At 48.7% G+C, this 12,500-nt stretch overlaps 1 protein-coding gene across 1 annotated transcript in view; it reads left to right on the top strand.

Annotated features, from left to right (window-relative positions):
* Positions 1–12,500, top strand: part of LOC144604162 (equilibrative nucleoside transporter 4-like) — a 106,019-nt gene that overhangs the window by 39,219 nt on the left and 54,300 nt on the right. The window contains 1 exon segment of the mRNA XM_078418366.1: positions 10,653–10,795. Coding sequence (XP_078274492.1) covers positions 10,653–10,795 — 143 coding nt within the window.

The raw sequence follows: 12,500 nt of genomic DNA, 5'->3' as shown, positions 1-12,500 counted from the left end.
ACTCGGTGGGCCGAAGGGCCTGTATCTCTAAACTAAAAAGTTCAGTACAGATACTGAAGGGCCTGTTTCCACACTGTACCTCGAAACTAAACTAAACAGGTTTCCTTCCTCAGGCTGCCGGTGAAACTGGGTGGTCCGGGAGAACGCAGGATGGGCCGAAAGGACCTGTTTTCGCGCTGTATCTCTAAACTAAAAAAGTCCAAAAGCATGGACACTACATCTTGCTAGGATTCAAAAGCTGGAGTAACTCAGCGGGTCAGGCAGCATCTCTGGAGAAAAGGAATAGGTGACGTTTTGGGTTGAGACCCTTCCTCAGTCTGAGAGTCGGGGGAAAGGGGAACGAGGATTAGGCTTGGCTGTGACTCCTGCTATTAATGAATAAGTTTCAAGCAATGAGACATGCCAGAGAGGATGCTTCACGATGCTTTGACCTGCGGAATGCTCTTCAAATGTAGCAAAGAGCGATGGAGTATCTGTGCACAATAGACAATAGACAATAGGTGCAGGGGGAGGCCATTCGGCCCTTCGAGCCAGCACCGCCATTCAATGTGATCATGGCTGATCATTCTCAATCAGTACCCCGTTCCTGCTTTCTCCCCATACCCCCTGACTCCGCTATCCTTAAGAGCTCTATCTAGCTCTCTCTTGAATGCATTCAGAGAATTGGCCTCCACTGCCTTCTGAGGCAGAGAATTCCACAGATTCACAACTCTCTGACTGAAAACATTTTTCCTCATCTTAGTTCTAAATGGCCTACCCTTTATTCTTAAACTGTGGCCCCTTGTTCTGGACTCCCCCAACATTGGGAACATGTTTCCTGCCTCTAACGTGTCCAACCCCTTAATAATCTTATATGTTTCGATAAGATCCCCTCTCATCCTTCTAAATTCCAGTGTATACAAGCCTAGTCGCTCCAGTCTTTCAACATGTGACAGTCCCGCCATTCCGGGAATTAACCTCGTGAGGGATTTCATTGACGAAACATTGAGCAGTGATGGAAGTTGGCATTTGTAATACAGCAAGTACATGCTGTGGATCCCTGAGGAGTCTATTAATTAAATGGCCTGCGATAATGAAATCCTGAGCCTACACTTTGTATAATGTGAGGCAGGAGCAGTCTGTCTGCACTCTGTGCTGTGTGCAGGATCGGGCTCCTGGGCCAAAATCTGTTCTGCAAAAGCAACAAGTAGTATAAGAAAAGAACTGCAGATGCCGGTACAAATCGAAGGTATTTATTCACAAAGTGCTGGAGTAACTCAGCGGGTCAGGCAGCATCTCGGGAGAGAAGGAATGGGTGACGTTTCGGGTCGAGACCGCTGCAAGAGCAATCTGTTCAGCTTGCCCCGAAACCGTTAACGGCAAGGGAGTTGCGGAGGTACGCAGCGCGGAAGCGGGCCCTGCGGCCCAACGCGTGCACGCAAGACGTCTCTCTGAGCTCGCCCCATTGACCTGCGTTTGACCCGCTCCACGTTCCACAACCGGTCCCCTGGGGTAGTGGATTTTTCATCGTCGGCGGCGACTGGAAGCTGTTTTTATGTCCGGCTGTGGCTGCTGCGACAGTCCGGAGTCGCCTTCCAGAGGGAAATGCTTCAAAGAGTTTGTGGTCAGGGTGAGAGGGGTCAGAGCACCACTGCGTCCTCTCCATTGGGTCGTCTACTTGTGGGTCTGCAGGTGTCCGTACAGGCCGAGCCGCCATCCATGCCCCTTGGTGCAACGTGGGCAGGGGAGTCTGGCGGTGGTCGGTCTTGGTTGAGCCCGCGTCTCTCTCTCTCCTTGCGGTGCTTACATAGAAAATAGGTGCTGGAGGAGGCCATTCGGCCCTTCAATAGACAATAGGTGCAGGGGGAGGCCATTCGGCCCTTCGAGCCAGCACCGCCATTCAATGTGATCATGGCTGATCATTCTCAATCAGTACCCCGTTCCTGCCTTCTCCCCATACCCCCTGACTCCGCTATCCTTAAGAGCTCTATCCAGCTCTCTCTTGAATGCAATCAGAGAATTGGCCTCCACTGCCTTCTGAGGCAGAGAATTCCACAGATTCACAACTCTCTGACTGAAAATGTTTTTCATCATCTCCGTTCTAAATGGCCTACCCTTTATTCTTGAACTGTGGCCCCTGGTTCTGGACTCCCCCAACATTGGGAGAACATGTTTCCTGCCTCTAACGTGTCCAACCCCTTAATAATCGTATACGTTTCGATAAGATCCCCTCTCACCCTTCGAGCCAGCACCGCCATTCACTGTGATCATGGCTGATGGTCCACAACCAGTAACCCGTGCCTGCCTTCTCACCATACCCCTTGATTCCACTGGCCCCTAGAGCTCCATCCAACTGGCTTGTCGCTTTGTCCCTGCAGCACGTTCCGTTTCGTGTCGTGCGGCTCCTTCCTGCATGGGCCCCTGTCCAGTGCAATGCGCTCCCAGTTGCTCGATGGGATGTGGAATTTCTTCAGGCTGTTCTTGATGTTGTCCTTGAGGCGTTTCTTTGGCCCGGCGGAGGCTCACTGACCTCCCTTCAGTTGCGAGTAAAGGATCTGTTTAGGGAATCTGTGGGCTGGAGGTGAATCTGTGTGGTGGGGTGGTGAATCTGTGGGATGGTGGTGAATCTGTGGGATGGTGGTGAATCTGTGGGATGGTGGTGAATCTGTGTGGTGGTGGTGAATCTGTGTGGTGGGGTGGTGAATCTGTGGGATGGTGGTGAATCTGTGTGGTGGGTTGGTGAATCTGTGTGGTGGGGTGGTGAATCTGTGGGATGGTGGTGAATCTGTGGGATGGTGGTGAATCTGTGGGATGGTGGTGAATCTGTGGGATGGTGGTGAATCTGTGTGGTGGGGTGGTGAATCTGTGGGATGGTGGTGAATCTGTGTGGTGGGTTGGTGAATCTGTGTGGTGGGGTGGTGAATCTGTGGGATGGTGGTGAATCTGTGGGATGGTGGTGAATCTGTGGGATGGTGGTGAATCTGTGGGATGGTGGTGAATCTGTGTGGTGGGGTGGTGAATCTGTGGGATGGTGGTGAATCTGTGTGGTGGGTTGGTGAATCTGTGTGGTGGGGTGGGGAATCTGTGTGGTGGGGTGGTGAATCTGTGGGATGGTGGTGAATCTGTGTGGTGGGTTGGTGAATCTGTGTGGTGGGGTGGGGAATCTGTGTGGTGGGGTGGTGAATCTGTGTGGTGGGGTGGTGAATCTGTGTGGTGGGGTGGTGAATCTGTGTGGTGGGGAATCTGTGGGATGGTGGTGAATCTGTGTGGTGGGGAGGTGAATCTGTGGGATGGTGGGGAATCTGTGGGATGGTGGTGAATCTGTGTGGTGTGGTGGGGTGGTGAATCTGTGTGGTGTGGTGGTGAATCTGTGTGGTGGGGTGGTGAATCTGTGTGGTGGGGTGGTGAATCTGTGTGGTGGGGTGGTGAATCTGTGTGGTGGGGTGGTGAATCTGTGGAATTCATTGCCACAGACGGCTGTGGAGGCCGTCAATGGATATTTTTAAGGCACAGATCAACAGATCAGATCCCCCTGATTAGTACGGGTAAATCAGGGGTTATGGGGAGAAGGCAGGAGAATGGGGTTGGGAGGGAAAGATAGATCAGCCATGATTGAATGGCATAATAGACTCCGATGGGCTGAATGGCCTAATTCTGCCCCGTATAATTTAGAGATACAGCGCGGAAACAGGCCCTTCGGCCCACCGAGTCCGCAACGACCAGCGATCCCAGCACACTAACACTATCCTACACACACTAGGGACAATTTTACCAAGCCAATTAACCTAGAAACCTGCACGTCTTTGGAGTGTGGGAGGAAACCAAAGATCTCGGAGAAAACCCACACGGGTCCCGGGGAGAACGTACAAACTCCGTACAGACGGCGCCCGTAGTCGGTATCGAACCCAGGTCTCCGGAGCTGCGAGGCAACAACAGTATAACTACGCCAGCAATTAACTATTTATATTGCACAAAATTAATTTTGATTTATGCCAACAAAAATAATGAACTGAAGAATTTAATTGAACAAATGAATTTGGCATAAAAGGAAGAATAAACACACATGTTTCAAACAAGATACGCAGGTCAATGTTTTTCTGAGGAAATCAAAATGTTCACAGATGTGGTGGAAATTAATGTTTAATATTTATGAAACATTACCCTGTAGTGACCCAAACAATCTGTCTTAAACTTAGTTTAGTTTAGTTTAGAGGTACAGTGCGGAAACAGGCCCTTCGACCCATCGAGTCCGCACCGACCAGCGATCCCCGCACACTAACACTATCCTACACACACTAGCGACAATTTTACATTTACACCAAGGCAAATAACCTACAAACCTGTATGTACGTCTTTGGAGAGTGGGAGGAAACTGAAGATCTTGGAGAAAACCCATGCGATCACGGGGAGAACGTACAAACTCCGTACAGACAGCGCCCGCAGTCGGGATCGAACCCGGGTCTCCAACGCTGTGAGGCAGCAACTCTACCGCTGCGCTACCGTGCCGCACAAATCTTATTATTTCAGTAGGCATGTAAGAGTTATTTATTCAAAGTGGTTGGAGAGTCATCGAGGTCTGGACATTGGATGTTATTGATTAATCTATCAATGAAGCAGCTACCACAAGGGTAGTCACAGGGTGGTGAATCTGTGGAATTCTTTGCCATAGAGGGCTGTGGAGGCCAAGTCAGTGGATATTTTTAAAGCAGAGACAGATAGATTCTTGACTAGTACGGGTGTCAGGGGTTATGGGGAGAAGGCAGGAGAATGGGGTTAGGAGGGAGAGATAGATCAGCCATGATTGAATGGCGGAGTAGACTTGATGGGCCGAATGGCCTAATTCTGCTCCTATCGCTTATGACCTTATGACCAGTCCTCTGACACCTCCCGACAGAGCAGCTGAAAAGGAATTGGAGCAAATTTTAAGTTGTAGGATTGATAGCTGGGAAATTAAAGGTTTCAAAGGAAGGAAATGGTTTGGTGATGGGAAGTGATTATTGTACATTAATTAAACATGGAGCAGGTGAACACCACACTGACCACGTTCTCACTTCCCTCCTGCCATCGGGAAAGACAATAGACAATAGACAATAGGGGCAGGAGGAGGCCATTCGGCCATTCAATGTGATCATGGGGGGTCATTCTCAATCAGTACCCCATTCCTGCCTTCTCCCCATACCCCCTGACTCCACTATCCTTAAGAGCTCTATCTAGCTCTCTCTTGAAAGCATCCAGAGAATCGGCCTCCACTGCCTTCTGAGGCAGAGAATTCCACAGGTTCACAACTCTCTGGGTGTGTTTCTGAAAACTGTGACCTCCAGGTTCAGGAACAGCTTCGTCCCACCCAAATCAATCAAATGAGAACCACAAGAACCAATTTGGGGACTTGTTCAGTTCAGTTTTCCCACTTGGGTAGAGCACTGTTCCTTCAATTCAGTTTAGCTTATTGTGTACTGAGGTACAGTGAAAAGCTTTTGTTGCGCACTATCCAGTCGTCAGAAAGACAAAACATGATTACAATCGAACCATTTACAGTGTATAGATACATGGTAAGGGAATAACGTTTAGTGCAAGGTAAAGCCAGCAAAGTCCGATCAAGGATAGTCCGAGGGTCACCAAAGAGGTAGATAGTAGTTCAGCACTGCTCTCTGGTTGTGGTAGGATGGTTCAGTTGCCTGATGACAGCTGGGAAGAAACTGCCCCTGAATCTGGAGGTGTGCGTTTACACACTTCTGCACCTTTTGCCTTTTGGGAGAGGGGAGAAGAGGGAGTGACCGGGGTGAGACTGGTCCTTGATTGTGCTGCTGGCCTTGCCGAGGCAGCGTGAGGTGTAAATGGAGTCAGTGGAAGGGAGGTTGGTTTGTGTGATGGTCTGGGCTGGGTCCACAATTCCCTGCAGTTTCTTGCGGTCTTGGATGGAGCTGTTCCCAAACCAAGCTGTGATGCATCCTGTAAAATACTTTCTATGGTGCATCTGTAGAAGTTGTTGAGAGTTGAAGGGGACTAAACCTGGAAAACAATAACCAATTTCTACCCCATAATACAGAGAATGAAGGTGGCGAGGCAGCTTGTGAGTGAATGATACATCTTAGAATAGTACAACATGACCATTTGTTACTGCTGCAATAAATCACATGGAGACACAATTTCTCTCTCTCTCCATTTCCAAGCCAGTCTCACTTGCGTAGATATTTATCATACGTTTATCTGGTCTAGAGATGAACTCTGGATAAAGGCAACAACAGTTCACAGAATATGATTGTTTGTACATCTGCGATGCATCTCCATTCATCCATTTGTAGCAGATAAGAAAATTGCTGCGTCTTAGAGATTCTGAGGGCCAGAGAGACTGGCAAATGGGTGATTCAACTGATCAAGGAGGTGCTGGGGACAGACATAAAATGCTGGAGTAACTCAGCGGGTCAGGCAGCATCTCTGGAGAGAAGGAATGGGCGATGCTTCGGGTCGAGACCCTTCTTCAGACTTGGTGTCAGCCTGAAGAAGTTGTCTCGACCTGAAACGTCTCCCATTCCTACTCTCCTGAGATGCTGCCTGCCCCTCTGAGTCACTCCAGCATTTTGTGCTTGTCTTCGGTTTAAACCAGCATCTGCAGTTCCCACCTACACAGGAGGTTCTGGGCTCTCGATTTAAAGTAGGGCAGCAGCTAGGCTTGTATACACTGGAATTTAGAAGGATGAGAGGGGATCTTATCGAAACATATAAGATTATTAAGGGGTTGGACACGTTAGAGGCAGGAAACATGTTCTCCCAATGTTGGGGGAGCCCAGAACCAGGGGCCACAGTTTAAGAATAAGGGGTAGGCCATTTAGAACGGAGATGAGGAAAAACTTTTTTCAGTCAGAGAGTTGTGAATCTGTGGAATTCTCTGCCTCAGAAGGCCAATTCTCTGAATGCATTCAAGAGAGAGCTGGATAGAGCTCTTAAGGATAGCGGAGTCAGGGGGTATGGGGAGAAGGCAGGAACGGGGTACTGATTGAGAATGATCAGCCATGATCACATTGAAGGGTGGTGCTGGCTCGGAGGGCCGAATGGCCTCCTCCTGCACCTATTGTCTATTGTCTAACCTCTTCAAGTCGACAAACCTTGAGGAGATTTCGCAGTGGAGCGGACGAAATATGTCGGAAGGGACTGGAGTTCAGAAGGACGAGAGGGGATAAAATGATGAAAGAACTGGACAAGCTTGATGCAGGAAAAATGTTCCCAACGTTGGGGGAGTCCAGAACCAGGGGCCATACACATTTAAAACTGAGGTGAGAAAAAACATTTTCACCCAGAGAGTTGTGAATTAGTGGAATTCTCTGCCACAGAGGGCAGTGGAGACCGATTCACTGGATGAATTTAAAAGTGAGTTAGATAGAGCTCTAGGGGCTAGTGGAATCAAGGGGTACGGGGAGAAGGCAGGCACGGGGTACTGATTGTGGATGATCAGCCATGATCACAATGAATGGCGGTGCTGGCTCGAAGGGCCGAATGGCCTCCTCCTGCACCTATTTTCTATGATCTGATCCTTGTCGAGACCCTTGTTCAAACTTCTCTTCACACTCTCGACCCGAAATGCCACCCAGTCTGAAGAAGGGTTTCGAACTGAAACACCACCTATCCAGTCTGAAGAAGGGTCTCTACCCGAAACGTTTACCAATCCACGTTCTCCAGAGATGCTGCTTGACCCGCTGAGTTACTCCGGCACTTTTTGTCCTTTAAAGCACAATCACGAGTTTTTAGATTTTTTAGATTTAGAGATAGAGCGCAGAAACAGGCCCTTCGGCCCACCGGGTCCGTGCCGCCCAGCGATCCCCGCACACTAACACTATCCTACACCCACTAGGGACAATTTTTACATTTACCCGGTCAATTAACCTACATACCTGTACGCCTTTGGAGTGTGGGAGGAAAGTGAAGATCTCGGAGAAAACCCACGTGGGTCACGGGGAGAACGTACAAACTCCGTACAGACGGCGCCCATAGTCAGGATCGAACCTGAGTCTCCGGCGCTGCATTCGCTGTAAGGCAGCAACTCTACCGCTGCTCCACCGTGCCGCCCAGTTCTACTCAAGTCAAAAGTTTGAACAGAGTGGCGAATATCTGTGTGGATATTCCAGCACTTTGTGTCCTTTTGGCCAGTAGTTCCACCTCTGGGACTAACGTGTAGAGTCGCAACGTCATGGTGCAAGTGCTCCTGCAGTCATCTTAACCTTCTGTCTACTCTTTGAGTCCCATCCAAGTTACACTGGAGTCAGTGTAACCTCACCATCTACAGGATTTGAGTATAGGAGCAGGGAGGTTCTGCTGCAGTTGTACAGGGCCTTGGTGAGACCGCACCTGGAGTATTGTGTGCAGTTTTGGTCTCCTAATCTGAGGAAAGACATTCTTGCCTTAGAGGGAGTACAGAGAAGGTTCACCAGATTGATCCCTGGGATGGCAGGACTTTCATATGAAGAAAGACTGGATAGACTGGGCTTGTACTCGCTGGAATTCAGAAGACTGAGGGGGGATCTTATAGAAACATATAAAGTTCTTAAGGGGTTGGAGAGGCTAGATGCGGGAAGATTGTTCCCGATGTTGGAGGAGTCCAGAACCAGGGGTCACAGCTTAAGGATAAGGGTGAAGTCTTTTAGGACCGAGATGAGAAAACATTTCTTCACACAGAGAGTGGTGAGTCTGTGGAATTCTCTGCCACAGAAGGTAGTTGAGGCCAGTTCATTGGCTATATTTAAGAGGGAGTTAGATGTGGCCCTTGTGGCTAAAGGGATCAGGGGGTATGGAGAGAAGGCAGGTACGGGATACTGAGCTGGATGATCAGCCATGATCATATTGAATGGCGGTGCAGGCTCGAGGGGCCGAATGGCCTACTCCTGCACCTATTTTCTATGTTTCTATGTTTCTACAGCAGCCACCAGGGCCTCTGACCACAGGGGCCTCGGACTTGCATTTCATTTTAATAACGCTTCAGCGAATACCAGTCTGAAGAAGGGTCCCGACCCAAAACGTCACCTTCCCATGTTCTCCAGAGATGCTGCCTGACCCGTTGAGTTACTCCAGCACGCTGCGCCCTTTTTTCCCCCCACTTCCCTAAGTGTAGGAAGGAACTGCAGATGCTGCTTTACACCGAAGATAAGCACAAAATGCTGGAGTAACTCTACGGGTCTGAAGATGGGTGTTGACCTCAAAGGTCACCTTCTCCAGAGACGCTGCCTGTCCCGCTGTGTTACTCCAGCACTTCGTGTCCGTCCCAACACTTGTTAATTCTATTTCAGATTTCCAGCATCCAATTTTTTGTTTGTTTGGATTTTCAAAAAATGATTCATGTCAGGACACTGAAATGCCATGGATCGGCTACTCATTTTGTGCAGTAATTGTTCTTTGATGATTTGTTATTTAAGCAATTAAGTTATATATACCCATGGCTATTAAATGCTTATGTACTTAGCTTTAACTCAAGTTGCAAATTGCAACCAGTGGACAGTTTTAAATAATTGTGTTTTTTCCCCATTGTTTTGACATTGAAGGGTTGATTATTCACTCCGTAATATGAATGTTTTGATTTGTGGATTTTAATATATTGTGAACAGGTTAATGTAGAGACACGTTGTTGACCTGATTCAAGCTTAACTCTTTTTCAATCCCAACTTGGTAATTAAGCTAATTAACAAGTATTAAGAAGTGGTAATTAATAAGTATTTAAGAGTTTTTTTTCACACAGAAGTTGGCGGGTGTATGGAACAAGCTGCCAGAGGAGGTAGTTGAGGCAGGGACTATCCCATCATTTAAGAAACAGTTGGACAGGCACATGGATAGGACAGGTTTGGAGGGATATGGGCCAAGCGCAGGCAGGTGGGATGTGTACACGTTTTCACACTTCTATACCTTTTGTAAGAAAATAACTGCAGATGCTGGTACAAATGGAAGGTATTTATTTCACAAAATGCTGGATTAACTCAGCAGGTCAGGCAGCATCTCAGCAGAGAAGGAATGGGTGACGTTTCGGGTCGAGACCCTTCTTCAGACTGATGTCAGGGGGCGGGACAAAGGAATATCTACACCTTTTGCCAGAGGGGAGGAGGGAGTGGCCAGGGTACGATTGGTCCTTGATGATGCTGCTGGCCTTGCCGAGGCAGCGAGAGGTGTAGACGGAGCCGGTGGAAGGGAGGTTGGTTTGGGTGATGGTCTGGGCTGTGTCCACAGTTCCCCGCGATTGCTTGCGGTCTTGGATGGATCGTTTCCGAGACCGGGCTGTGATGCGTTGTGGGGTGGCAGCTCTGCCAGCTGTGCCATGGTGCCTGCCACCTGATAGTTTTCAACGAAAAGTGTTTCTTGTACGTTGGCACTGGTCTGAAAGGGCCTGAAACTGAAGATTGGAATCAGGCTCAGCAGTTCATAGTTCTATCCATGCACCGTCTCATTAATAAACCTCCAGGTCCCATTACACCTGCAAGTCATGATTCACATTGACTTTATTTGATTACTCCGAGTTTGTTTTTGCAAGATGATTGTATTACTGTTTGCCACGCCCTATAAAAGCCAGGCCCATACACATATGATCCTCATTTTGTGCAATTATGTAAGTGTAATGTAAGTTTGGTAAGTTAGTGATGTGATTAGGAGACATTTCACTGATAAGTCAGAGTGGCTGATATATGTGTGTGCCTCCACAGGCAAACCACTTTGCCCAGGTCCCTCGCGGGGGCCTGCTGTCTTCTGATAAGCTCCAGGTCTTCGGAACAGAGCAGCCGAAGAGGAAAATTCAATTTGCATTCCGATTCCCGATTACAGCTGACGATGAACGCAGAAAGCCGGAGTAACTCAGCGGGACAGGCAGCATCTCTGGAGCAAGTCAACGCTGTGGTAAAAGCCAGCATCTTCCAACTGCGAACCATAGCTAAAATCAAACCTTTCCTCCAATTCGACGACACAGAAAAAATCATTCACGCTTTCATTTCCTCCCGCCTAGACTACTGCAACTCCCTATACACTGGGATCAGCCAATCTTCCCTGTCCCGCCTGCAACTGGTCCAAAACGCCGCAGCCAGACTCCTGACGGGTACCCATAAAAGGGACCACATCACCCCGATTCTGGCCTCTCTCCACTGGCTCCCTGTACGGTACAGAATCAACTTCAAGCTCCTCCTATTCACATATAAAGCCCTAAATGGACATTCCCCCCCCTACATCAAAAATCTTCTAACCCCCCTCTCTAACTCCAGGTCCCTCAGGTCGGCCGACTTGGGGCTACTCACTATCCCGCGGTCTAGGCTTAAGCTCAGGGGTGACCACACTTTTGCGGTTGCAGCTCCTAGACTGTGGAACAGCATCCCTCTCCCATCAGAACTGCCCCCCTCCATCGACTCCTTTAAGTCCAGGCTCAAAACCTATTTCTACTCCCTAGCGTTTGAGGCTCATTGAGGAGGCGCTGTGAACTGTTTGCGTGCCACTGTATGTTTCATTTTTTTCCTTAGTACCTAATCAGATGTACAGCACTTTGGTCAACGTGGGCTGTTTTTAAATGTGCTATACAAATAAAATTGACTTGACTTGATTTGACTTGGAGGGAAGGAATGGGTGACGTTTCAGGTCGAGACCCTTCTTCAGACTGAAAAGTTACTCCAGCTTTTTGTGTGCCTATACAAAGATTTTAGATTTAGAGATACAGCGCGGAAACAGGCCCTTCGGCCCACCGGGTCCGTGCGCCCCAGCGATCCCCGCACACTAACACTATCCTACACACACTAGGGACAAATCTTACATTTACCCAGTCAATTACCCTACATACCTGTATGTCTTTGGAGGTGTGGGAGGAAACCGAAGATCTCGGAGAAAACCCACGCAGGTCACGGGGAGAACGTACAAACTCCGTACAGACGGTGCCCGTAGTCAGGATCGAACCTGAGTCTCCGGCGCTGCATTCGGCTGTAAGGCAGCAACTCTACCGCTGCGCCACCGTGCCGTCCGATCCGCAGATACTGGTTAAATTGTACCAAAGGGAGACACATCGTGTTGGAGTAACTCAGCGAGTCAGGCACATGGTATTGGAGGTAGGGTACTGACATGGATAGAAAATTGGTTGACAGACAGAAAGCAAAGAGTGGGGATAAATGGGTCCTTTTCAGAATGGCAGGCAGTAACTAGTGGGGTACCGCAAGGCTCGGTGCTGGGACCGCAGCTATTTACAATATACATTAATGACTTGGATGAAGGGGTTAAAAGTACCATTAGTAAATTTGCAGATGATACAAAGCTGGGTGGTAGTGTGAACTGTGAGGAAGATGCTGTGAGGTTGCAGGGTGACTTGGACAGGTTGTGTGAGTGGGCGGATGCATGGCAGATGCAGTTTAATGTGGATAAGTGTGAGGTTATCCACTTTGGTGGTAAGAATAGGAAGGCAGAGTATTATCTGAATGGTGTCAAGTTAGAAAAAGGGGACGTACAACGAGATCTGGGTGTCCTAGTGCATCAGTCACTGAAAGGAAGCATGCAGGTACAGCAGGCAGTGAAGAAAGCCAAAT

The sequence above is a fragment of the Rhinoraja longicauda genome, chromosome 21, assembly GCF_053455715.1.
Source record: "Rhinoraja longicauda isolate Sanriku21f chromosome 21, sRhiLon1.1, whole genome shotgun sequence".
NCBI lineage: Eukaryota > Metazoa > Chordata > Chondrichthyes > Rajiformes > Arhynchobatidae > Rhinoraja > Rhinoraja longicauda.
This window is presented reverse-complemented; position numbering and strand designations above follow the sequence as displayed.